Raw genomic sequence first — 27,027 nt, forward strand, 5'->3', positions numbered from 1 at the left:
AGAAAGAAGATTAAATTATAGGCTGTCAGCAAGCACAGATGCCACCCAGCACCCCCCACCCTCTCCCTCCCCAGTCAGTGTGGAAGACGGTAACAGCACCTGACTTACGAGCTCTTTACTTACCGCGCTCTCTCCCATCCTCCACACACACACACCATCTCCCTCTCTCCTTATTTCCCTCAGCCTCCGACTTTATTCAGATGTCTGCGCTGACATTTACAAAACTAGATGTACCGCATAGCGGTACAAAATATGACCGCCGCTCAGTCCTGTACATCCGTTCCGCGAAAATAAATCACACTTCAATTTGTCTCCATATTTTACTCCATCCCCCACTCTTGAAACTTTGTGTATGCTTGTTTGGCATGCCTGAGTGTGTGTGTGCGGCTGCACAGAAAGTACCCTACTGGTGCTGAAAAGGTGAATAGATTGTAGAATAGCCAAAGAAGATGTAGAATTGTTATAAAACCTTTAAAATCTCTAAACAATCACAAGTAGGGCAGTTCATCACAGTTCATCCATTGCAACTGGATTGATGAAAGGTCACTTACACCTGTAGGCTACATTGTATTTGGGAAAAGCAAAAGGTATCAGCATAATGTTATTTATTTATTTATTTTTTATGTATTTATAAACAAAAACATCTCTGTCAGTTCCATGCCGTTTTCAACAGCTATCAAAACAAAGGTCATTTTTGATGGATGGATTTTTTGTGAATGTTTCTTCTTCTACATAAGATTTTAGTCATCTTTAGTTCATGTAATACTTTATTGTCAATGCACAAATTAAGTAACAGTAGTCTGAAACGTTATTGTTAATGCACAAATTAAGTAACAGTAGCCTAGTCTGAAACGGCGTTGTTTTACATCTAACCAGTGGTGCAAATAACTGACATGTCCAAATGGGCCTTGATGAAATGCGCCGCTAGACTGTTCATACATTTTAACGGGCCAACGTTGAAGAGCTTTTGTCCGCTATTGTTAGTGCAAATATAGGCTGATTCATGTTCCCTTGCATTGTTTAACTGAGGTCCATGGCTAGTCTGGCTTTCATCAGACCAAGCTCAATCTTTTAAGAAATCGGAAAAAAAAATAGCGGAGCAGATCAGGCTGGGTTCACCCAGCCTAGTCCATAGGCACCCGATATTGTTTAATTTTCCGATTGAGATATACACGCTTCTGGCTATTCTAAATGCAAAAATGCATCAGGGAGTTATGACAAAACGGTAACTAACAAACTAGATCCTAATAGAAAGTTGTTAGCTTCCCTAAGCTACAGGTAGGATTATATAGTAGGCCTATTGACAACATAAATTGTCAATAGGCTATGCTGGCTTACAAATAAATAAAATCTCCTTTGAAACCAATGGCTTACTTTACAGTATCAAGCCGGACTTAAACTGTCATATCGCGGGCTTAAAAGTTGTAATAACATTCACGCAGTTTCATGAGTCAATGAAAGCGCAAATGAAGTAGCCACTTTAAATGGGACCTACTACACAGTAGCTTAAGGTGTTTTGCTAAAACAGCCATAATGAAATGAAGGTGTCATTGTTTGGATACTTCACACACACGTGCTTTTTAATTTCACAGACTACAACTACCAAGCTGTAATCAAAGCACATCGATTCCCCTCTCACACCCTGCACGACTTAAAACAAAATAAACAGGCGCCTCAGTCTCACGCATGTATAGGCAAAACTGCATCAGACCGTGTAACGTTGGTAAATCTTCCATTGCACAGAATGATTTTGTAGCACGCAATAAATGACAGTCGAAGATACAAACAGTGCTGCTATACATTTGTTTGGTATAAACCGCATTTATAGTTTTCTACAAATGCAATAAATCAAATGCCTCCATCACTCAACCAACGCTTAACGGTAACATTACCTAGGTCCTTATTGATATTACAAGATTAACGCATCTGCAGTAAAACCAAGCATGTCCGATAAACATCCTCAGATTTATTTCGCTTCAAGAAGAAATGGGAATTACACTTCATGTGAACATCGCCCCTATCCTTATTAGATGTTCGCTGCGTAAATTACAGTCCTTGTATGAAGCGCCCATTGTTTTTCCAACCCCTTTTAACTTCCAACAAAATTACGCCTCACTGCAACGATTCCGCGCCATCTAGTGGACAAACGACTACTTCTCGCCAATACTGAAAAATGCAGCCATGATGATGATGATGAATATTTATTTTGGCTTTCTTTTAATCCTACTGATTTTCATTTTTTACCGGGGGGGGAATCACAAATGAGTGATTATGAGCCAGGTTTATGTGGGCCCTTGAGACCAACATACCATAAAAGATTCACAGAGAACTGTGTCTGCCCTACCCTCCTTTCGGGGTCCAGTCCAGCCGGGGCTGCAGATGAAAACGAAAAAATGACGGTTCCATGCTATCCATATGGGGGGTACATGCTCACTAAGTTTTGTGTACCCCGGTCTTTCAGTGTCCCGAATCCTTGTTGGTGTACGCCACTAAATGTACACATAAATTATTTTATTGTAAGGCCCCCATGAACGAAAGTACACAAAACTTGGCATGCATTCAGAGGGTGTCATAATGATCCTACACTTTTAATTTTGTGCAGTTTTGACCTTGTCAGCCAGAGATATTGAGATGAAAACACCTAATTTTATGCTTTTTCATTTTTAACTAGGTGGCGCTTATACATGAAATAAGTGGTAATGGGATGGGTTGACATGCCCCCTTAAGACCAACATACAAAAAAAAAGGTGGACCTCCTAGGCCCTACGGTTCTCGAGATATTCACAGAAAACTGTCTCCCGCCACCTACAGGCCAGTTGGGGTATAGTAACATAAATTAATTTATTGTGTGGCCCCCCATGAACGGAATTCCACAAAACTTGGCGTGCATACAGAGGGTGTCATAATGATCCTACACTTCCAATTTTGTGCAGTTTTGACTATGTTAGGTCACAGATACCTTCAATTACACCACCTCATTTTTACTTTTTTGTGTTTAACTAGGTGGCTTATACATGAAATGAGTGGTTATAGAATGCGTTGACATGGCCCCTTGAGATCAACATACAAAAAAATAATGGTCCTCCTAAACCTTACGGTTCTCGAGATATTCACAGAAAACTGTGTCTGCCCTACCCTCCTTTCGGGGGGTGCAGTCCAGCGTGGGGGCTACAGATCAAAACGAAAAAACGATGGTTCCATGCTATCCATATGGGGTTACATGCCCACCAAGTTTTGTCTACCCGGTCTTTCAGTGTCCCGGAATCATTGACGGAAATTTGGACATGCGAAAAAAAAAAAAAAAAAAAAAAAAAAAAAAAAAAAAAAAAATCTGACTAAAACCTATATGACCGCCCGGCTTAAGCTGGGCGGTCATAATGAGGTTTTCCTCCGAAGGCCCCGGATCTAAATCCCTGCTGCTGTGATAATCTTAAACACGTACTTTCTTCCATTTTTCAGTCTTTCTAATATCGTTCTTTCCCCCCTCTCTTCACAAGGCTTTCCTCCTTTACAAGCAGAAAACGAAGGGAGAAAAAGGGGAAGAGGAGGACAAGGAGGAGGCTGGCGCCCGAGGCAGTGGAATCGGTATGGGGAAAAAGGGGGCCGGAGAGTTCGCTGGCGCTCGCCTCTGCCTTCTGGAGCGCTCGTGCATCATCATCACCACCACTCGTCGTTAGCGACCCTTCTGCGGGTGCTGATGGGGGAATCGGGAGGTGATGCCGCGGGTGCAGCTTTTCAGCCGACGCAGGTGAATCCAGGTCACTGGCTGTGGGTTTTGCTGTTGCAACACGCGTCGGGCCGAGGCAACACACACAGCAGTTTTGGAGACTGACGGCTTTGAACCACAGGCCCTCTGGCTAGGGCCAGTGAAGATGGAGGAAAGGAGGGAGAACAGGGGGAATCAGCCAGCAGATGCAGATATGATGAAATGAGGACAAAGAGGTATATTTTAACAGAGAAGAAAAAAAGAAGACATAAAGGGAAGGAAAGATGGAGAAACCTGTTAAGGGAAGCTAGCTGCCTTCTGCTTTCTCCTACATTTTCTTTATAAGGCCAGGTGACACACTTAGCTTTTTTTTTCCAGTGGCCGGCGGCTTCTTTCAGAAGCATCGGATTTTCATTACTTTCCTCCCAGGGAGAGGAAGAAGGCCGGGCCTTTCTGTCAGCTCCAATAAACTTTGTGTTCTTTAATTTCGAAAAAAGGTCACACCATTAGCGAAACACTCATTAGGTGAAAGTTTTACGGTATTGTCGGAGCGGGAGCAGGAGCCGGAGCAGGAGAGGCCAGGAGCAGACAGACAGCGAGGAGCAAGATCTCCCGAGCTCTCCTGACAGAAAAAGAAGGGAAAAATAAAAGGTGTGTGGAGTGTGTGTGGTCTTTCTCCATTTCACTGCTGAGATGAAGGAGGCTCAACGCGAGGACGCTAGGCAACCGGCAGGCTGGCCTTCACTAACATGTCATCTATGACTTATTCAGGGCTGCTGCATGCAGCATACCTTTATTCCATCTCTCCTCTTTATTTCATTTCCTTTCATGTCTCTTGACTGTTAAATAAATATGCCTTGAATGCTTCACAGTTGTTGTAGAGTATTATTTCTCCACACACACACACACACACACACACACACACTGGATGGAGCTCAGGTCAATGCGGACTTTAGGTTTAAATCCAGTGGAGGGGCACTTGGGGAACAAAGAAAAGAGAAAAATCTGCATGAACAGTTTAGCACTCAATGACAACAGCTTCGTCTCCGAAGCTCTTTAAAGCACCGTGCCCTTGCTGAGGAACAGTGCGAAATGACCAGGGCATCTCTTGTCCTTTAGAGAGAGACTCAGGTGAAGTGGGGATAAGAGCGAGAGATCGAGAGGCAGATAGAGCTACGGACAGATAGAAACCGTGGAGAGAAGAGCAGAGAAAACAAAGAAAGGGGGCATGAGTTAATCAGGCAATTTTTCTAAGAAATGTCACAGGCTACTAATGGGTTTTGGAAGTAAAGTCAGTGGGCTTAAGAGAGAAAAGAGAGAGAGAGAGAGAGAGAGAGAGGGAGAGAGAGAGGTGAGAGAAGGAGAGAGATAGAGAGGGGGAAGAGAGAGAGAGAGAGAGAGAGAGACACCAAAGAAAACAAGTGAATGACAAAAATAAAGATGGAGGGTCACTGAAAAAGGAAGACAGAGATCTAGACGGAAAAAAGCAAGTGAAAGAAAAAAGAGAGACAGAGAGAAAGACAGAATGATAGAAGAGAGGAAGGCAGACTAACCAAATATAAGTGAGTTGAGGGAAGGAAGAAGTATATTGAAGAAGATAAAAAAAAAGAAAACTAGTGGAATAAATACAGAGGCAGAGAGAGAGAGAGAGAGAGAGAGCGAGCGCCACTGGCACACACATCCACTGCAACACAACGGGACAGGGAGCAGCCAGGCTGTGCATCACAGCAGAGATATCATTATTAGCTGAGCTAGCGCCAGGCTAGTGAGAGAGAGAGAGAGAGAGAGAGAGAGAGTGAGAGAGAGAGAGAGAGAGAAAGAAAGAAAGAGAGAGAGCATAATGTGACTCAGCACAGGCCTCTGTCTTGCCCTAGGACAGTCGCAGTGCGCTAGCGTGGCAGCCAGAGACGAGAGGGGGGCCACTGGGGAGGCCATGCCGAGCCCTCCCATGGCCCGCTCAGGGCCAAACGACGACAACAAACAAACAACAAAACATCCTCCGCGTAAAAACACCCTCCATGGCAACCGGGCCCCCTAATTAAAAAGTGCCAAAGCAAATACTGGGTCTCCATGTTGCTTTGGGATTGCATCTCTGGACGAGATCCTTCACAAAAAAACGAATGAAGACATTACTGGTGAGACATCCGATCCGATAATGGCTTTGGAGCTTGGCAAAAGATTTAAGGGTAAGGCAGAGATCAGAGTGGAAGCAGAGAGGCAGCAGTGGCAAGGCCTAATGCAATACTTGGACAGAGTTCTATCAGGCTGCCCAAGGTGATGAACAAGTTCCACACTGTTGTTGATGCCTTTGTTGTCATTTTCCGATGCCCCATCTTGCTTAGAATCTCGGAATAACTTGAATTTACACTTATTTATTTTGCAGATCCACCCAAAAGGCACTATACAGATATACTGTACATTTGTATTAGAACACGTGTTCCCTCATGGAGAACCGAATCCATGACCTCTGTGTTAGCCCCACTGTGTTTTATATCTATGGTTTTACCAGTTGGGCTCCCCGAGCATCTACTGCCTACTATCTCTGAGTGGAGGGATGTGTTTTGAGTCGAGCAGATACTGTGCGATATTGGGCTCATTTTAGCCACGATCCAGTAAGACTTTTAAATGCTCAAATCACCTGTCAAGCAACCAATGTTCCAGCTCTGGCTCAATCAGGCTAGATCATCCGCTAACTGCATGTTTTCCCAACTATTAGCCGTGGCTTATACGTTGATTTTGCAAAATTTCTTCAGCTATGAGGTTAATACATGGGGGCAGTTAATATGGTATTAATATGGCTTTGTTTCTTTCAACTTGTATAAAACACTGTCCTGCGATTTATACACAATGCGGCTAATACACAGGAAATGACTGTAACATCTCTGACTGAGTGGAGAGGAGGGGATGTGTTTTAGGGAGAGTCTGAAAAGAGAGTGGACTGTCACCTCTTGAAGAGCAGGATGGCGATGACGATGATGATGATGAGGACCACGGCCAGCACGGGGCCCATGACCCACAGCATCTCGGGGTCCTCCGAGGTCCGGGACATCCCGTTGGGTAGCTTCACCGCCATCGGCTCAGAGAACGGGCTCGCCGCAAACGTCTTCTGGCGGAAAAGAAGAGGTAGAAGAGAGGAGAGAAAGAGAGAGAGAGACGTGAAATAACCACACGACTGTCAAAACAACTGAAATAATCATGCATGTGGCACCTCAAAAGCCTTTTGCGGTTTAATGCTTATAGCTGCAAGGTTAGCCATACACTTTTCAGAGAAATTCACAAGCGGCGTCTGCTTGGGCTACTTGAGAGGAATTCAGCGCCAGCAAACATGGACTGAATCAGGATTGAGAAGTTTTCCTTGAGAGTGTTGCACAAAATAATATCTTCGCCTGCTGATATGGCCTGTTCCTATTTAAAATTAGGGTTTAAAACTATTTGTAATCTTTATTGTTATGATCATCATCAATATTGTTATTATACCCATCATCATTATTAATTCCACAATGTATAAACCTGAATAAAAAAGTACCGTAACTACAGAGTTTTAGACTGTTGATAGCAATATAATGAATTAAATACAAATAAAAAAAAAACTGATTTTGAACCTCACTATTAAAACTAATTATGACTTTGATTTTGTAATAGCGATGATTTGTTTGTGCCAATCAAACATCACCTAAGGTTTACAATGCAAACTGAACTCAGACCCATCTGACTGTGCACTTCCTGACTGTGAGGACGAGCAAGGTTAATCATTATAAGCAGTTCATTGATGTCCATGGCTTTTGATGTGCTGGTTCAATCTGATTCACCTTTGGGCTTTGATAGTATGTGTGTGTGTGTGTGTGTGTGTGTGTTTGTGTGTGTGTGTTTGAGAGAGAGGTTTAGTGTCTTTGTCTGTGAGTGTGTGTTACACCTCCTGAAGCACCACCCTGTCTGATGAGCTACAAAGTGTTTCATGAGGAATGTACTGTGAACTCTTGTGACCTAGCCTGAACTCTTATGACTCTGGCCTTTAGAAGTTTACGTTAAGCAGGCGTTACCATACTGACACACACACACACCTTGCTGTTGCTCTGACTGTTACACTCAAGCCACTTTTCCGGGTGGGAATTATGTGAAATGTCGCCATCTAACCAATTACGGCAGGATGTAGCGCAGAGGCAAATCTTCAAAGCCGAGCACTGACAACAAGCTCCCCCTCCGAAAACAAACAAACAAATCGCTTTAGCGACACAGCGTCTGAGGGTGTGTGACAGCGAGCGAGAGAGAGGCACGGAGTGGCACACACAACCGAGGGCGGAGACCCTCGGCCCCCGCACAGGGGGCTCTGGAAGCGACACACACACACACACACTTGTTTGTGTCATGAGAGGGAAAAGAGAACATGACATAAAAAAAGGAAGGGAAAAATAAAAGATGGAATGCTTCACAACTTTGTCTGCAGTTTGATGGGGAGGGGTAGCCTGGCTAGCGCCACCACTTCTCAATGAGACGTGGTCTGGGAACCAAACGTTCATTTTCTCGTATTTGAAAAAAATGCCCAGATCCGTTTATTGGGTGCCACGGATGTCTATCAAATGCGTCTGTGCATAGCTCATCATCGTCTTGCTTTCCCACCTGTTCTGTGATTGGTTCCCTATCTCAGGCGAAAATTTGCTCCATGGTCTCCAGGCTGCCTTAGCAGCGTGAATCAAATTGCGCGCAAGGCAGCATGGGAACACCCAGGCTAGGGGAGGGGATAAATGCTTTGATGTGACTGAGGCACATCAAACCATGTTAGGTACAGGTGCAACCAACGCAAGTTTGCTGTAAACAAACAAAACTTCTGTTACTGTTATATTTTATCATCTCCCTTGATCATGTGTTACCCTAAAACTAACTTAACACAATTCCTACTTCATTGGACATGAAACGTTGTTTTTCCTAAGGAATACTGTATCTAAGCTATACTGTTTACATGCAACGACCAAGAATGGATGCCTTTTAGACTTAACTTCTCAATGACAACTATGTTCAAGGGCAACTGTTTGGCGGCAGGATAACATATATGATGATAATGTAAGATATGCAGTTTCAGGGTATACAGCAATGTTTCTACAGTATTTTTTATACTAATGCAAAGGTTACCGAATGGAGAGGCAACACAGAATTAGAAGTAATTCAGAGGTTACAGACAATGGCACAGATTAATAAACCATGAGCCAGGATATGAAGTTATTGGCAAAAAAATGATTTTGCTGCCACCCGGCTTTCAGTTCATTGACTGGTCAATAGAAAGATCATTTTACTGCTAAAAGACTCCCACGCACGGGCATAATGCTGGCATTCAGGTGCATAGTTTGTGGGTGGCACAGCTGAAAATAGCACCTGGAACCCATTGATTGTGGAAGGTAAGCAAAGGTGAAGGTAGCAACACAATGAAGGTGGGTGGACTTTATGTGTGTGTGTGTGTGTGTGTGTGTGTGTGTGTGTGGAGAGGGGGCTGTACATTTTACTTCATAAATTCTGTTTCTGATGGTTTGGGGGGCAGCTTTGTCTCATTTAGGGCTGCAGTAAAAGCGGCCTGGCTTTGTTAAGTGCAGTGGTGTGTGTGTGTGTGTGTGTGTGTGTGTGTGGAGGGACACCCCACACATACTGCTACCCCTAACAGCGGACCTCAGTCAAGGTGGGAGGCTTACGCAACGCTTAGTGCCCACTTCTGAGGGTCTGAGGAGCGGCAGGCACGCACACACACATACACACACACACCACCTGCTCAGCTTACCGGACTGTTCACACTCACACACTCATCATCATACTCCATTTACGTTACAAATGTACACAACCTCTCTTCCTCTCCCTCAAACACACACACCTACACACACTATCAAAGCAAAGCCAACAGGCTTCAAGAGTGGTCAGCTCCATCGGTCAGCGTCAGCACCATTTTATAATCAACTACTAAAACCAATTAAGACACACACAAACACACACCTTTGCAAACCTCTCCAAAAGGGAAGTGTATTGTGCATATACAAATCATGTGGCTATTCGCGCTCACACGCACACACACTCACGCACGCATACACACACAAGGAAAAGGTTCCTTGTTATCATAGTGATGTGAGTTGTTTGCTTAGAGGACATCAGCACAGCAGGGCCTGTGTGTCACATAATAGAGTTAAATGGAACAATTTGCTAGGCGTAATTCACTTGAAGTGACTGTGGCCGTCATCACTTTCACTTGTGTGTGCGTGACAGGATCTGCTAGCATCATCATTGAGAAGTCCATTCAAGTCCATCTAGCACTTTGCTTAACATTGCTAAAAGCTAAGCTAAGCACTCATTCACCTGTACACCAAAATGAGTGCTCAGCTAAATGTTATGCTAACTGCTTAGCTAGTGGCAGATAACAATGCAGCGCCAATTGCTTAGTTTGTGACGGTTACACAGAGAGCGCGACTCTGATGGTCCTCTCTTTCCTTTCTCTCCTTCCCTTCTCTCCTCTCTCTCTCTGTTTCTCTCTATCCTTTCTCTCTCTATCTCTCTGTTTCTCGCTATCCCTTCCCCTCTCTCTCTCTCTCTCTCTCCTTCCTCTTCTCTCTGTCTCTCTTTGGTGGAAGTGTGGCAGGGGTGACGTGAAGTGAAACTTTCTTTGAGAAATGGCAGGAGCCTCTGGCACTGTCGTCGTGGCACTAGAGAGCAGATGAGAGGCGGGCGGGCGGGAGAGAACAAGGGCTGAGGGGTTGAGAAGGCAACAACACACTTAGCTATTCTCCGAGGGGAGACGGAGAAGTTTTGTGAGTGATCCATTTGAGTGGCACTATCTGATGCCACCGCCGCCGCGTCCCACAGAGTGAATAATGCCCCTTCTCCAAACCTCCAGCCTGATGATTTACAAATGCTGTTTACAGCCAAGCCAGTGTGTACCTCAGTGAGTGTGTGTGTCTGTATGTGTGTGTGTGTGTGTGTGTGTGTCTGTCTGAGAGAGAAAGAGTGTGAAAAAGACATAATTTGGAAAAGAGGAAGGACAAAAAAAGATAAAAACAGAGAGGGGAACTCATAGAAATAAAGAAACAGAGAGATGAAAAAGCACAATAGAGGGAGAAAGAGAGAGGCAGAGAGAGGGAGGAAAAGAGAGAGAGGTAGAGAGAGCCTGAGAGAGAGAGAGAGAGAGAGGTAGAGAGAGACAGAGAGAGAGAGAGAGAGAGAGAGGAGAGGCCTGAGAGAGAGAGAGAGAGGTAGAGAGAGAGAGAGAGGTAGAGAGAGGGAGGACAAGAGAGAGAGGTAGAGAGAGCCTGAGAGAGAGAGGTAGAGAGAGCCTGAGAGAGAGAGAGGTAGAGAGAGCCTGAGAGAGAGAGAGGTAGAGAGAGGGAGGATAAGCACTGGAACAGAAGGATGGAGGAAGAGAGCGGGTTCCAATGAGACTGATACAAAGAGATGCGATACACAAGCAGGAGAGTTGGGTAAAAAGTAAAGGAGATAAAACAGACTGGAACTAAGACAACGAGCAATGAAATAAACGTGTGTGTGTGTGTGTGTGTATGTGTGTGTGTGTGTGTGTGTGTGTGTGTGTGTGTGTGTGTGTGTGTGTAGACACAGATTGCAGTCCCCCAGTCTCTGTCTCACATCCGCCATGCCTAAACCTCGCACAACGCTGCAGTTTCACCCACGCTATAAAATGTGCAGCAGTGAAAAACTTGTGTGTGTGTGTGTGTGTGTGTGTGTGTGTGTGTGTGTGTGATAAGAGACCCTGTCTGACAGCTCTGTTAGTGGCATGGAGACGGGGGGGCCTGCCCAACTCCCACCAGTCCCCTCTCTCGCTCTATCAGCGGTGAACAGGACCAGCGCCAGAGGTCTCCTCTCCACCCCATACAGCACCCTGCCTAAACCCTCCTCCTCTCCACCCCATACACCACCCTGCCTAAACCCTCCTCCTCTCCACCCCATACACCACCCTGCCTAAACCCTCCTCCTCTCCACCCCATACAGCACCCTGCCTAAACCCTCCTCCTCTCCACCCCTTACACCACCCTACTGCTCCAGACCGCTCCCTCCCTTCCTCCCCCTCTCCACCCCTGTGTGCCTCCTTGAGTCGTCTCCTTCTCTCTTTCATTTGCTCGCTCGTTCTAGATCTCTCTACCTCCTCTTCATCCTTCCCCATTCGCCTCACTCCGCCCTTTCTCTTTAAGCTGCCCCAAATATTCTCTTCCTCTCTCTGTATCATTCTCTCCCTGTCTCCTCTCCTCTTCGCTATTTAGCTCATTCTCCCACTCTGCCTCTCTCTCTCTCTTCTTCCCTCTTTCTTCTCTTTCATTCTCTCTCTCACCCCTCCCTCTCTGTCAATCTCTCTCCTCCTGCCTCTCTTTCCCTCCACAACCCTGTTTCTCCTCTTCTGCCTATCTCACTGTCTCTTACTCAGTCTTCGCTCCCTTTCTTTTCAGCATCTCTCTGTTTCCTTCTCTCCCTCTCTACACCCCCCACACCCGGCCTGCCCTGCTCTTCTCCTCTCCTCTCTGAATGATCACTCTGTTTATATAGCCTGTTTCTTTTATCCAATTTCACACTCCCCGGCTTGTTTACCAGTCCTGGGAGCCACATAAAGCTGCTATGCCCTTTTTCCTCTGTAGCCAACTACACTCCACACCACACCCACCCCACACCACCCCTCCACCCTCTCTGCTCCAGCAGGGAAATATCACACAGTCGAGTGTTTGAGCTGCATCCACACACTTTCCCCTGACGTGATTGGCTGGCTGGACTCGAGAAAGTTTTTTAAGCACAGCTGAGCTGTGTGTGTGTGTGTGTGTTGTGCAGTTTCCTTTCGCCCTCAGATGAAGACAGTTCCAAAAAAAGACGGACCTTCTTGTTGCTGTCGTGGTGCCTTTCACATGATTGTGACCAGGGGACATGTGTATATGCTTGCAGTCATGTGTATAGCCTTGTGTGAGTGCATGCAAGTATAGCTTCTTTCTTTGTGTGTGTGTGTGTGTGTGTGTGTGTGTGTGTGTGTGTGTGTGTGTGTGTTTGTGTATGTGTTAAGACAAGGCCTTGTGGGAGGACTGAGTCACCCAAAGGCCTTTGTGTATGTGTGTGTATGTGTGTGTGTGTGTGTGTGTGTGTGTGTGTGTGTGTGTGTGTGTGTGTGTGTGTGTGTGCCATGACATGGTTGACCCTTCTGCCTGCGTGGAGGACAGGGATGTGCCTGGCGGCTTCCTCTCCCCCACTGGAGACGCTGCATCCACAATAGGAGCCGCCGCCTTCAGACTGGGTGACTCACATGACACGTGGACACCATGTAAAAACACACACACACACACACCCCCCCCACACACACACACACACAGTCTAGCTCACATAACATGTGCAGTCTGAAAAGGGTTTTTGAAGGGATGCAGCCTTTGAGTGACATACACTCTTTTGAGTGCCAACTTCCCACAACCCTAGACTCTCTCTCACACACACACACACACAGTGTGGCTGATAAATAACCATGTGTCCAGTGTGTGCAGGGAGCACTTACCGAGTCGCTTTCCCCAAGCGCTGCCAGCACGAAGCAGCGGTACGTCTGGTCGCCGGGCAGGGGCTTGTTGAGGAAGCCGTTGTACCTCTTCTCGTCCCCTAGAGTGAACGTGTCGGGGAGGCTCTCCAGCTTGGCTGCGATGTACGGCCGCAGGAGATCTTGGGTACTCCGCCGCCGCCTCCTCCATGCGCCATTGCTGTCTGTGCTGCTGGCTCCCAGGAGCTGTAACACACACACACACACACACACAGCATTCTGGGATTAGCAGTTCAACTGAGTTTGTGTTAAAACACAATAAACACATTATGATTCAAACTGAGGCTTGCTGTCAAAATGTCAAGGATGTGGCCACTCTGGTCTGACCACAAAGCCCATAGCATGTTTGGTATTCATCACATTTCTACAACATTCTTCCTCTACGGGAAGAGCAACAACTGAACATTACAAAGTAGCACTGCAAGTAGGTGACCCCGCAGTGACCTTTGGGGGTTACGGGTTCAGGTTTTATTAGAGAACCTCAGGTGTCTGTGGGAGTGAGAGACTTCATTAATGTTCACGCTCGCCAACAAGAGGTCTGGACCAGCTGCGCGGTTGAGTCATCCTCTCCACAGCTGTCTCCTCACAGTGCAAGATATCTCCCTCCCCCTCTCTTTTTCTCTCTCTTCTTTCGTTTATTCCCCCCCCCCATCTCCTTTATGATTTTTTCCTCCTTATGTGAACACCTGCACCTCTACACATGACAAGCAAACTCCTCTAAGCCAGTGGTAGATAGAAAGAGAGATAGAGAGAGAGGGAGAGAAAGGCAGGCAGGCTAAAAGGAAGGAAGCGAGTGATGTAGTAGGAAAGAGAGAAAGTCAGAGAGAAATGGGCAGAAAGGCAAAAAGAGAGAAAGAAAGAGAGAAAGAAAGAGAATGAGACGGGCAGAGGGTGAGACAAAGAGTCACTGAGAGATAAAAAGGAAAGAAAGAGAGAAAGCAAGAGAGAGAGGGAGAGAGAGAGATAAAGAGAGAGAGAGAGGGAGAGAGAGAGAGGGAGAGAGAGATAAAGAGAGAGAGAGAGAGGAGAGAGAGAGAGAGAGAGAGAGAGAGAGAGAGAGAGAGAGAGAGAGGGAGAGAGAGAGAGAGAGAGAGAGATGCTGCAGTGTTGAATCAGACACATGCTGGTGCCATCCTTCAGGCCCCCGGCGTCCTAGACCAACTCTCATCTCATCTTGCTAGCACAGGCAAATCCCTACTTGGGAGAGAACCTCAATTTGTATCACTGCAAAACAGAGGAGATGGGATGATTTGTACTGTTGCTACAGTAGAGACAGTACTGAGCAGCAGGGGGAGAGAGAGGAGAGGGAGAGGGAGAGAGAGAGAGAGAGGGAGAGAGAGTAAAAGATGAAAATACAGAGTGCTTAAGGGAGAGAAAACAGCTCAAACTGTCTGAAAGGCACCAGGGATCTGGGCATATTTATTTTACGAGCGTGATGCTTTTTTGATATTCAATAGGCGGCACTTTAAAGTTGTACTTTTCGCTTCGTCTTTCCATGTTTTTTTTTCCCTTTCTGCAGACAACGGTACACTGAAAGAAAGCAAACTCAGGAGAAAGCAAAGGAGCTGCGTTCAAGCCCAAAAGGTCTTTATTAATAACACAAAGGAAACGAAAATGCTAAAAGCAGCCCTTTTTCTGAAGAGGCGAAGGAGGGAGTGGGGGTCTCAAAGTGTGTCAGTTGCTCTCCATCAGGATTGAATGACGGGGAGATTTTCTCTTCTGCCACAGTGCTGACACAGAGACATCGCCTTCCCTTCCATCAATGCCTCCGCCCATCCCACCCCAACCCCACACACAAAGGAAGATTTTCAATAAAGTGTGTCAAAATACTCATCAGTATCGCACAGAAGAGTGTTCTTTTATTTTCTGATGCTTTTGGAACTGTGACAACAGATGGATCTTTGGTGTGCTCCTGGTGAAAGCCGCTTAATACGAGTCTCAGAGCAAAGACTAGGTGCAGTTTTCAGCTGCGTCCACAGGGGGAGCTGTTGAGCTTCTTTCCCTCTTTTCACAGGCTCTCTACACGTGATGAGGCATCAGGGCTTATGGCTACTGTACTGTACATTCTATGAAGCTGAGCCATACAGATTTGCATCAAATCACACATGTGCACATGCTCTCTCTCTCTCTCTCGCTCACACACACACACAAATATCCCACCTCATCCAGGTCGATGTCGTCTGGATTCTCCCATCTCTGTGTATCGGTGGTGACAGGAACAACCACAATGTAGTACCACCTGCAACGGGAGGAAATATAGTCAGAGCAGCACTGAATATGAGAAGCTTGCATGCATTAGAAGCCCCTTGCTCGGCTTCACTGGGAGCACTAGCACTAAGGTGCGACGTACACACCCAGCAGAAGGGCAGCATCTGGGCCAGATCCGGGCCACACCACAGCTGGATCCACTACAGAATAACGGCTCTGTTTGGGTTTACGGATTACAGTACGCCAATGCCAGGAATCAGGTGTACACAAAACTGTCTGTGTATGTGTATGTATGTCTGTGTGTGTGTGTGTGTGTGTGTGTGTGTGTGTGTGTGTGTGTGTGTGTGTGTGTGTGTGTGTAGGTATGGGTATGTGTATGAGCAAGTGTCTTCTTTGTGGGAACAAGTGAGTGTGAGTGTTTGTGGTTGTATTGTAAACCTATAAGACACTTCACGCTGGGTAGTCTCAGCCCCTGGTATAAAGGGCCCAGCTTACCAGCATGCTCCAGAAGCGTATTCCATTCAAGACACACTCGCAACAAAAAACAATGTCCACAACAACTCAATAGCTATAAAAAGAAAAGAGAAACCTCCTTCACTTCATCAAACAAAGCTGTCTGATTCTCATTATTGTGAACTTCCTGCCGAACTACTTCTTTTATTTACAGTGCGATGTGGAGCATTAACTTTTCCTCTGCTTTTTGCTACATCCTCTTCCACAGTAAAGGTGTTAGTGGCTCCGGCAGAAATAAACACTTGAAACACAATTAAAGCCCCAGTGTGCGTCAGCACATCCAATCTGAAATAAGGGCCTCATTTAGACTTGCAGCCTCCAGATTAGACTCCTAAAACATGATTTGTGCTTTTATGTCTCTCTATGTATTTTTTCCTTTCAGACACCTCTTGGGTAAATTGCTGTGATGTCGCAGCAGGGCTAGCGCATTAAAAACCTGCTACGGCGCTGAATGGAAGTATGCAGGGGCGCTTCACTGCTTGGATGGGAGTAAGCTTTGCGAGAACCTCCAGGCTATGCTCTCTCCTTCTCTCTCTCTCTCTCTCTCCATCACTCGCTCTCTACCTTTTCCTCTTTTCCTCTCTCTCTCTGTGATCTCAAATGGCCTCAGAAGCTGTACAATGGGAAAATAACAAGGCAGTTTTGAGTGGCGACATCGAGGACAAATAAAGCAAACCTACTGTAGCACTCCTGATGGGGCCGTTCTTTGACGCATGGAGGCTTGCGCTATTGATTTCGCATTAGCAATGGAAGCCATGTTTTGCCTTGGCTGTAAGTGTGTGTGTGTGTGTGTGTGTGTGTGTGTGTATGTATGTCTGTGTGTGGTGAGGTGTGTGTGTGTGTATATGTCTGTGTGTGGTGGAGTGTGTGTGTGTGTGTATGCATGTCTGTGTGTGAGGTGTGTGTGTGTGTGTATGTATGTCTGTGTGTGGTGGAGTGTGTGTGTGTGTGTATGTCTGTGTGTGTGGTGAGGTGTGTGCGTGTGTGTATGTATGTCTGTGTGTGGTGGAGTGTGTGCGTGTGTGTGTATATGTCTGTGTGTGGTGGAGTGTGTGTGTGTATGTATGTCTGTGTGTGGTGAGGTGTGTGCGTGTGTGTATGTATGTCTGTGTGTGGTGGAGTGTGTGCGTGTGTGTATATGTCTGTGTGTGGTGGAGTGTGTGTGTGTATGTATGTCTGTGTGTGGTGGTGTGTGCGTGTGTGTGTATATGTCTGTGTGTGGTGGAGTGTATGCGTGTGTGTGTATATGTCTGTGTGTGGTGGAGTGTGTGCGTGTGTGTGTATATGTCTGTGTGTGGTGGAGTGTATGCGTGTGTGTGTGTGTATATGTCTGTGTGTGGTGGAGTGTATGCGTGCGTGCTGCCTGCCACTCTACGTAATTGCCCCACACGTCATTCTTTAACCCCCATCCCCTTGACAACTCAAACACAGCTTTTTCTCCATTCCGTTCAGAGCTTCTGTTTTTCTTGTTTCTGTCCTAAGATGTTTGAAACCTCGCCAGCACTGATCGATCGAGAGAGAACCAGGCTCTGGTCAATGACGTAGGAGACGCACCGTCTCTGCCTCTCTGACCCAACATCCCCAAATCCCTGGCCATCAATACAGAATGGAGCTGACAGACAGATCCTCTGTCCTTGTGTACTGCCATCCCTGAGGTTGTCCACCAGATTGACCCTCAGACTTCACACTCTTCCCGTTGACCGTTCTAGGTTGAGACGATGCGCCTTCACGAGACTTCAAGCAGCAGTGATGGGTGCGATAAAATGATGAAGGCATCGGTCTTCACATTAAGTGCCGTCCTAAAGGACTTCTAATGGTGGAACTAATTGAGTTGAAATGAAGTTGCAAGGTGGCAGTGAGGGACTCAATGAGGGGCCGGGAAAGGGAAGGTGCAGCTGAGAGATTACTACTGGAGGGAGGGGTGGAGGGGGAGAGTCGGGGCTCATGATGCTGACGACGAGGATAAAATGACCGTCTGCCCTATATAGGCTTCTCACATTAACAGCTAACTAGGGGCTACACCTAGTGTGTAGTGTGTGTGTGAGTGTTTGGGTGTATGTGTGTATGATGTGTATGTGTGTGTGTGTCTTTGTGTGACAACACCAATGGCAGTTCAAGTTCAATGATGAGATTTTCAATTCATCGTCAACGTTCACTCATCATTAGGAACAATACATATAGCTTGGTTGATGTCAGTTCTGAAGCGGTGTATAGTTGTACTCACTTGACAGTGGTGCTCTGGACTTTAGGCAGTGTGACCGTGAGCTTGCCGCCCTCGTCTTGGTCACCAGTGTGGCGCGCTGGTTTGGTCTTGAGCAGGTCAGGCGCGGTCCGGATGGACACCTGCTGCTGTAGCCCACCAGCACTGCTGCCCCGGCTCATTAGCACGAACGAGTAGTCGGTGTCAGGCTGCAGCCGCGTGATCAGCTTCCTCCGCTGGTGGCCCTGCACCTCCACGCTCTGCTGGTTGTACAGGATCTGACCACACAGACAACGCCAAGGTTAGCGTTAGCATTAGTTAGCATTCCGGCTTAGCATTCCTGACTGAACATCTGTTGTAGAGTCAACGGATTAGCAGTGATTAGCAGTTAGCATTCAGTGTTAGCAGTCCACTACACTGGACATCTGTTGTGAGATCAGTTCTCCTGGGCTGGTTCATTACACTCATGGGACAAATGCTGGTCTTAAAACTGTATGGCCACAGCCAAAAGATCTGACTCAACGCCTAAAATATGCTGCAGATGATGACGCTGGCATTTAGTGTAGCTGAGACATCACTATCCTCATCATTCACAGATACCCAAATATTTACGTGGAAACAAGTAACTATATACAAGTGTGTTATAACAACTTTATAAGTACTTATTAACACTGTTATAACAACTACATTATCCACAGCAAATAGCCTGAGCAGGAGGTCCTTAGTGGCCTCTCTATATAAAGCCTATTTACTGTTTTACCCAGCAACTCTTTCTTTAAGAGTCTCCAGCTGCATTTTTTATGCTGGGGGAATACGAGAAGGAACATGCAGCATGACTTGAACAGAGCCTGGCAGGATGACCCCGTCTGCCTGCCTAGCCTAGCCTAGGCTTACTGAGATGGAGCCCAAAGCGCCTCCTACTGGCGGCTCCTGTCCACATCCCTGGGAGCGTAATCTCAGCCTAATCCCCGTTGTGAGCCCGTGCTGGTGCTCGACGCCCGTCAGCCCATCACAGGGACCTTACCTTGAAAGGCACTTGAGACTTAAAGGTTTCCGGGACTTCCCATGTCAGCAACACAGAGCTCTTCATAACAGCCTTCACGCCAAAGTTTTTGGTAAACTCTGCAGGATTGACAGAGAAAGAGAAGGGTGTGTGGGGGGGGGCACAGAGAGAGGGAGTCAGTTGGAGTGTGTGTGAAGGGAGACAGTGGCAGTGTGAGAACACAAAAGGATTGGAAGAACGACAGGACACAGACAGACAGAGAGATAGATAGATAGAGAGAGAGAGAGATAGAGAAAGAGAGAGAGAGAGAGAGAGAGAGAGAGAGAAACCAAGTGAGCAGACAGGCATCCGGGTGAGACAGTGAGACAGAGTTGTCTCAGGCACGTCCCAGCGATCTGAGTCTCGTCTGAGCACTCGCTGACGGCCACGATGAAGCAGACCAGACGCGCCGAGCCGCAGGAGCAGCGAGACGCCGGTGCAGCGGGCAGCGTACCAATGAGGAACAGGAACAGGAACAGGAAACGGCCCCCGGCAGCTATTTAGGGCACGTACCATCTCTGTTCCTACCCACACGCTGGAGCTGATCGCCTCCGACTGAGACGCACTGAGGACTCTGGGAGAATAACAATAAAAAAGGGCTGCATACAAAGAATGGCATCTTCCCCAGAGGAAGGAAATGGAAAAAAAAAAGGAAAAACGGTCTTTGATGAGATGTGAAAAAAAAAGAAAGAGTTCAGAGAAAGCCATTCTGGTGTCAAGACAAGGAGGCAAGAGATGGAACACCAGAATGTCCACCCATTTTTACATTTCAACGCACGCAAAAAGGGGAAAGAAATTATCGTGGCGCCTTTATCAAGGTGTGCGCTGTCTCGCAGAAAGGTGAACGTGAACTCAGCCGGAAGAGCTGGCTAAGCAGAAAAGGAGTGATTCCAAACAGACCATGTAAAAAAAGGATGCTTTTTTCCTCTCCCCCCTCTCTCTCTCTCATCGCAGCATATGTGCGGACTAATGTGAACACGAATGAGATGGAGAGAGAGAGAAGGCCTGCACAGACCCACAGGTTACGCTGCACTGGTTAAGACGCCGCGGTCCACTTACCATCAGCTTCCACAAGCAATGCATCTGTTCTCCTCAACTACCATCTGTTTGGTGTGTGTGTGTGTGTGTGTGTGTGTGTGTGTGTGTGTGTGTAGCCAGGTAGATTAATTGTGATAGTGTTTAGTGAGACTGACTGCAGGTGAGCTAGTTCAGGCCTGAACAAAAAACATGAATGCAGGGATATATTGCTTTTGTGTGTATGTTAGTGTGAGTGTGTGTGCGTGTGTGTGTGTATATGATTGCATTTCTGGGATAAGTTGTACAGGCTTGACCAGGAGGCATGCCAACAGAGAGAGTCAAACACTTGGAAATCTTTCTTTGCAGACCTGTATGTACCTGACTTATGCATCATTTATGTGTTTATACGAGCTGGTATGTAAGTGCATGAGTGCATGCACAACGGTGTGTGAGCATGTGTGTGTGTGTGTGTATGTGTCTATAAACTTGTGCATGCATGTGCAACTTTGTGTGAGTGTACGTGTGTGGGAGTATACAGTTAGCTTGTGTGTATGCATGTGAGTGAGTGCGAGTATGTGTACAAGCACCTGTGTGTATGTGTGTGCCTCTCTCTTTCTCTCTGTGTATGTGTGTTTGTATGTGTGTGTGTGTGTGTGTGTGTGTGTGTATGTGTGTGTATGTGTGTGTGTGTGTGTGATCCACTGCCCCAGGCTATTCCCCCTAACGCCTCTACTCTTCCTCTGCGGGTCTCACCTGCCACTGAGGTGAGTGTGTGTGTGTGTGTGTGTGTGTGTGTGAGGCCCCTATTCTTCCTCTGCGGGTCTCACCTGCCACTGAGGTGAGTGTGTGTGTGTGTGTGTGTAAGGCCCCTATTCTTCCTCTGCGGGTCTCACCTGCCACGGAGGTGGACATGGTCCTGCTCTGGATGCTGGGGCTGAGCGGTCCTCCTCCCTTGCTGGTGAAGGCCCGCACGCGGATGTCGTAGGTGGTGTCCGGCTGCAGGCCCTGGATGGTGAGCGTGGTGTTGGCCGTGCTGTTGGTGCGGTTCTGCTGGCTGTTGATGTCGCGGTACACCACCACGTACTGCACGATGCGCCCGTTGCGTTCCGCCAGCGCCGGGGGCTCCCATGCCAGAGTGGTGGTCGTCGTGGTGAGGCCCACCACGCTCAGGTTCTGCGGGTAGCTGCCCGGCACGTCCTCGGGCGTGCTGATCTCCTTGGCGTACTCCTCGCCGTGGCCGGCGCGGTTCTTGGCGCTCAGCCGGAACAGGTAGGTGGCGCCCTTGTGCAGCCCGGTGACGGTGAAGTGGTCGTCGGTCTTACGGAAGTCCCGCACGGTGAAGTCGCGCTCCTCCTCGCGCTTGTACTGGAGACGGTAGCCCATCAGCTCGCCCACCATGTCCTTAGGAGGCTGCCACTGGATCAGGGCCGTGTTGCCGATGGTGGTGCTTATCAGCATGGTGGGCTTCCCTGGCACTATGCAGTGTACAGAGATCAATCAATCAATCAATCAATCTATCTATAGACCCTTCAAACAATAAAAACAAAAACAATACTTGAACGTTCTATTTACTCTAATGCTCTAATCTACTTCCTCTGCATTAAGATAACATATGGAATGTTAAAACGGAAGTCTTGTGGGGCCAACTATGATGCTGATAATGGAACTCTCTTGAAAGGGTCTATATCAAACAGTTATCCTATCTAATAACATTTTCGCACTCTATATATCAGGGATTCCCAAACTGTGGCACGTGTACCACCGGTGTTGATTTTGTTATTTGTTATCATGTAGGACGGCTAATTAAACATGATGCCTCAATGGAATGCCTCAATAGAATGTGTTACGTTTTTATGCGTCGAATGCTGGGTGTACACGGGGAAAAAAGTTTGGGAACCGCTGCTATATATTATATGCATGTGGGCATAAACTATATGTAGGCCTATTCAGTGAATCCCCAGCATATGCACATATATTAATGTTATTGCTTATTTAATCTTTTTGCTTATATTTACACTGCCGTTCAAAAGGCTGAGGGTCACAGAAATGTTTATTCTCCTCCATTATAGGCAGTACCAGCTGACGGCTTCTTGCCTACATGGTTCATGTGTTCTTTGGAGCTGTGCGTTGGGTCACTGCCTTTTTTCTTGCAGGAAAATGTCTCCAACCACGTGCCGTCCACAGGGTGTGGTGTGACATTGCAAATGTCTTTTTTTAAGATTCCCTTTATCCTGTTCAAATGTTCCACTTTACTGCTACCAAAAGCAGCCCTGCACAATCACATTCCCTCCATCATGCTTGACAGATGGAGTCAGAAACTCGTCAAACATTTGGTTGGCGTCTCCCAAATGTTCTTCTTTGTGATCTGAACACAATAGATTTGTCTGTTCAGAACACTTTTCCTTTTCCGCCAGTCTTCTTCTGTTGACTCGTCTGTGTACTTGTCTTTTATTGCTATTGACCAACCTGAGATATGGCTTTCTCTTTACAGCCCTGTCTAGAAGGTCAGCATACTGAAGTCACCTTTTCTGTTGATGTCGACACTATTATTTTGTAAGTCCTACCTGTGAGGCGTCTGGTTCTTAAACTAGACACTCTCTTGCTATTAATTAAAAAATATTTCTTGATCTTTCTTTCTTCACACTCGCACAGAAAAAGCTACTAAACACCAAACGAAATTTCACTACATGCTTTACGTCAGTATTTCTATGTATGTGACAAATAAACCTCCTTGTAACTTTGTAGACACTGTCAGATGTGCTTACATAACCGCAAAAGGGTTTTTCTAATGATCAGTTACTAGCAAACATTTAGACTAGCGAACATAATGTGCCATGAGAACTTTGGATGAATTGCTGCTGATAAAGGGCCTCTGAACACTGGACACATGCAGATATTGCGTTGAAAATCAGCCATTATAAGCTACAATAGTTACCTACAACATTAATGATGTCTACACTGTACTGCATTTCTGATTAATTTGGTGTTGTTTTAATGGCTTTTAGCTCCTTCAAAAACAAGGCCATTTCTAAGTGACCCCAAACATTTGAAAGGCAGTGTCCCTGTTTATGCATAATATTTATCCAAATGCATTAGCCCACAATACAATCCAAGTTAAGCTGTCTTCTCTTATCTCTTAAATCAACTTCAGATTTGGCACATTTAAGATATTGAAGTTTGAATCACCACTGTCTGGAGTGTTCTGTTAACTAACAATATCACTTTTATTACAACTATAACCATTACCTCAAAATGTGAACACACTACAAACCACTCTGTGTTAAAGAGCTCCCATTAAACTGGTTAAGAGCTATATCAATCCCACCAATAAGGGCGAGCATCAGGCTGAAGTGTTTCTGTAATACAAACACTAGCATATCCTGTCAATTACTTAAGCCACTACAGCGCCTCTTCCCAGGTATGATAGCCCCACTAATATCACTGCAGCGCATCTACTGTAAGCAGCACTATTAATCTGCTTTTGTCAATGGGATAGCCATCCTGACAGCTACAAAGCTCCTGAAGACGTGCTGCTAATCTTCATATGGGCTTGTTTCCTGATCTGCTTTCATTTGCCGAAAGTTGAACTTGGAGACCACGGAGGGGCTCTTGAGCTGTCTCTGGGTTTAATCACATTAATACATTAAAAAAAGTTAGCTGCTACCGTGAGGCGCGAGCTGTCTGCTTAGAGCATGTCACAATGTAGTCTATCACACACACACACACACACCTTAGTGGTCTGAACTCTGCACGAACCCAAACTGTCTTGTCTACTTTCTCATTAACTAAACTCAAAGGACACAATAAGCCACCCCCCACCCCAAAAGCAAACTGCCAGAACCCCCATCTCTTTCTCTCTCTCTCTCACACACACACACCTGCACCAGGCGTTACGACCACTTTGGCTTTGCTCCGTGCTCCATCTCCTTTGGTGGTGTATGCCGCCACAGTGACCGAGTAGGTGGTCTCGGCGTGCAGCCCCGTTATGAAGGCCTCCTGCAGAGGGGAAGAACGCACACACACACACGCACACACACACACACACACACAGAGAGAGCCATGGGTCACAGGCAGTAGTGACGTCCCTGCCTCCATCCTGAGTCCACTCCCGCTGATTGCCCAGCGAGGCGTGCTCCATCTCGAAACTATCCCCGGGCTGCTGGGACAGCGAGGACACACACACACACACACGTACATACACACAAACACAACTTCTTGGAAAGTGGCAGGTTAGTGCGGACGTCTCCCAAACCGAAGGAAGGGAAACTAGAAGGCTTGATTGCAGGGGAATACTGAGGATGTTCAGTGGACAAAATGTCCCATTTAGGATAACAAACTGCTGTGACATGTGTAATTAATGATGATCCATATATTATTATTTCATACACATATATAATTTCCCATATATGTATCATTTAACTCTATAAGCTCGTGAAATATTGCTATCAGTCAGTCTTGCATGTCAAAGGCATCTTAATTGGAATGCGAATGTCAGATAACATTGTCAATTTTGAAGGAACACTTCAATTCTTATTAAGTGATGTGAATGTGTGTGCGTGATTGTGTGTGTGTGTGTGTGTGTGTGTGTGTGTGTGTGCATGTGTTAGCTAGGCGTCACTAATGGTTTATGAAGTTAGAAATTATTCAGTTTTTCTTTTCATGAAAAGAAGCTACTTCAATTTGTTGGGAAAAATAAATAATAATAAAAAAAAGACCACAAAGACAACGCTTGATTACTCTTTGATACCCACAACCTGCCAACAACTCTGCTGCGGAGCGGCAGGATGGGGCCTTGCCACTAAGGGCCAACCGATAAGCTTTGAAAGCACACTTTGTTCCTCTACTTGTTATCTCCCCCAAAATCTTCTATTTTGTGGTCTCCCAGCTGCATAATTAATAATACAAATATAATAAACATTCATTTTTATATTCTGTCTCGGAAAGCCGGACTGTTTGTTAGGACAGGCATTGACAGTATCTGGGGCATGGAATTTAGAGAATAAAAACACTGCCATGAATACTATTTGGGAGATGCATGTATGAACACACAACCCTAAACATGCACTCGATGTAGCTCTCCAACACACCTGTAGATAAATATTATTTACATGCAAAAACCCAGTTCCCACGGACCAGGAAACATCAGGATCAACATTCACACACACACACACACACACACACACTCACATCCCTGCAAAAATAAAGTCTTCAAACAGCCTATATGCCCACATCCCAAAAAAAACACAAACACACACACACACACACACACACACTCCGAGGCATGATCGTGCCAGCACTCTCTGTTCTGTTCAAAGGGCTGGCAGACCTCATTAAAATGTTTAAATCCAAATGCAGAGTGAGTGAGATGTGCTTTTCAAGGCTAGGCTGTAGTCAGAGGGGGGTCTCCATCTCTCTTTCATTCTCATCAGCTTCACTCTGTCTCTCTCAATCTCATTCTCTCCATCTTCACAGGCGGCGGATGGAGGATTCAGCTCTGTATGATCTCTAAAGCATTGTGCAGAACAGAATGTGTGTGTGCGTGTGTGTGTGCTATGTATCCCTGTGCGTGTCTGTATGTGTATTCATTAGGGGGTTACAGGGACAGTTGGACAAACATAGATGTGAATTGAAGCCAACCGTGCAACTCTCTGCCCCTCCATTCATCTCGACTAGTGGATTATTACTAACAAGTCTTCAAATGTTAGGAGGTTGTATTTTTTTGTTTTGTTTTTACAAAGAGGAACACCCAGTGTGCCTCTGCCTCTCCCTCCTGCCCCCCCCGCCTTCCCAGCATCACATTACTGCCCCTGGCTACGCACAGGGTCCTGCACCACAGAGACAAGGACAGACTAACTGCTTGCGTGGAAATCAGCATGGCCATACAAGCAGGCTGAGCCTTCTACAGCCCCGGCCCATCTTTAATTACAATTTCATGGCTGCTCTTTCACATCTTTATTGCATGATATTTAGAGAGAGAGCGAGAGAGAGAGAGAGAGGCTCTTCCCTGGCTAATTAAAGCCTGGCGTTATAATAACCACTTGTGCTGAGCAGTAGCAGCAGTCGGACCAGGCTATTTTCAGTGCTAGCTCACTTAGGGTTGGGAAAAAGCAGGGTGAGGGTGTGTGTGTGTGTGTATATGTGTGTGTGTGTGGGGGGTGTGTAGGGGAGCCAGAGAGATGAGAGAGAAATGAGAATTATCTGAAGCTATTAAGTTTCTTTTAAAAGCCTCATTATTCAAATCATACAGGATTCCCTTTTTAGTTTTGGAGAGGGGAGAGATATTTTTCTCTAACAATTTTCTCAATAATATATAGGGGAAAAAAATCTCATCAACGCTCCTATTTTTCTGGAATGTTTTAGGAGCGATGCTAAGAGAGAGAGAGAGAGGCAGAAATACCATTACTAATAAATCCAAACCCTCCCTTCATAAAGGAGAATATCTTTGCTAACTCACTCAGCTTCAATAGCCTTGGGTCATCCAAGGCAATACAGTAAGCTCCATGACAACACCAAAACAGCATGACCCAAATGGCTTCATAACCCCCCCCCCTCCTGACAGAAACTATGCTGCACCTTTGCAAAGGCACACTGTCAGTCTACAGATATGAGAATAGGACTAAGAAGATGGCTTTATTATCTTTAGCATTTTTCTTGTGCAAGATAAAGTTATGAAGGTCTTTTTTTACAGGAAGGGGATGATCTAAGAAACTTTTGAAAACGAATGAAGATTTTAGTTTAGTGTTGTGTGTGTGTGTGTGTGTGTGTGTGTGTGTGTGTGTATGTATAGATGTGTGTGAACCTGA

The 27,027-nt window shown here is 46.2% G+C and overlaps 1 protein-coding gene across 26 annotated transcripts in view; it reads right to left on the bottom strand.

The window, feature by feature from the left end:
- Nucleotides 1–27,027, bottom strand: part of ptprfa (protein tyrosine phosphatase receptor type Fa) — a 226,507-nt gene that overhangs the window by 36,107 nt on the left and 163,373 nt on the right. For 22 of the 26 annotated variants that reach the window (XM_048252134.1, XM_048252131.1, XM_048252130.1 and 19 more), the window contains 7 exons: nt 24,103–24,220; nt 21,118–21,699; nt 19,190–19,287; nt 18,190–18,443; nt 15,405–15,483; nt 13,209–13,430; nt 6,652–6,812 (listed from right to left, as the gene is read on the bottom strand). In XM_048252134.1, coding sequence (XP_048108091.1) covers nt 6,652–6,812; nt 13,209–13,430; nt 15,405–15,483; nt 18,190–18,443; nt 19,190–19,287; nt 21,118–21,699; nt 24,103–24,220 — 1,514 coding nt within the window. The remainder of the gene's footprint in view (nt 1–6,651; nt 6,813–13,208; nt 13,431–15,404; nt 15,484–18,189; nt 18,444–19,189; nt 19,288–21,117; nt 21,700–24,102; nt 24,221–27,027) is intronic. The other 4 variants (XM_048252133.1, XM_048252128.1, XM_048252138.1 and 1 more) reach the window with 1 other exon arrangement.

This window comes from Alosa alosa, chromosome 9 (genome assembly GCF_017589495.1).
Source record: "Alosa alosa isolate M-15738 ecotype Scorff River chromosome 9, AALO_Geno_1.1, whole genome shotgun sequence".
Taxonomy (NCBI): Eukaryota; Metazoa; Chordata; class Actinopteri; order Clupeiformes; family Clupeidae; genus Alosa; species Alosa alosa.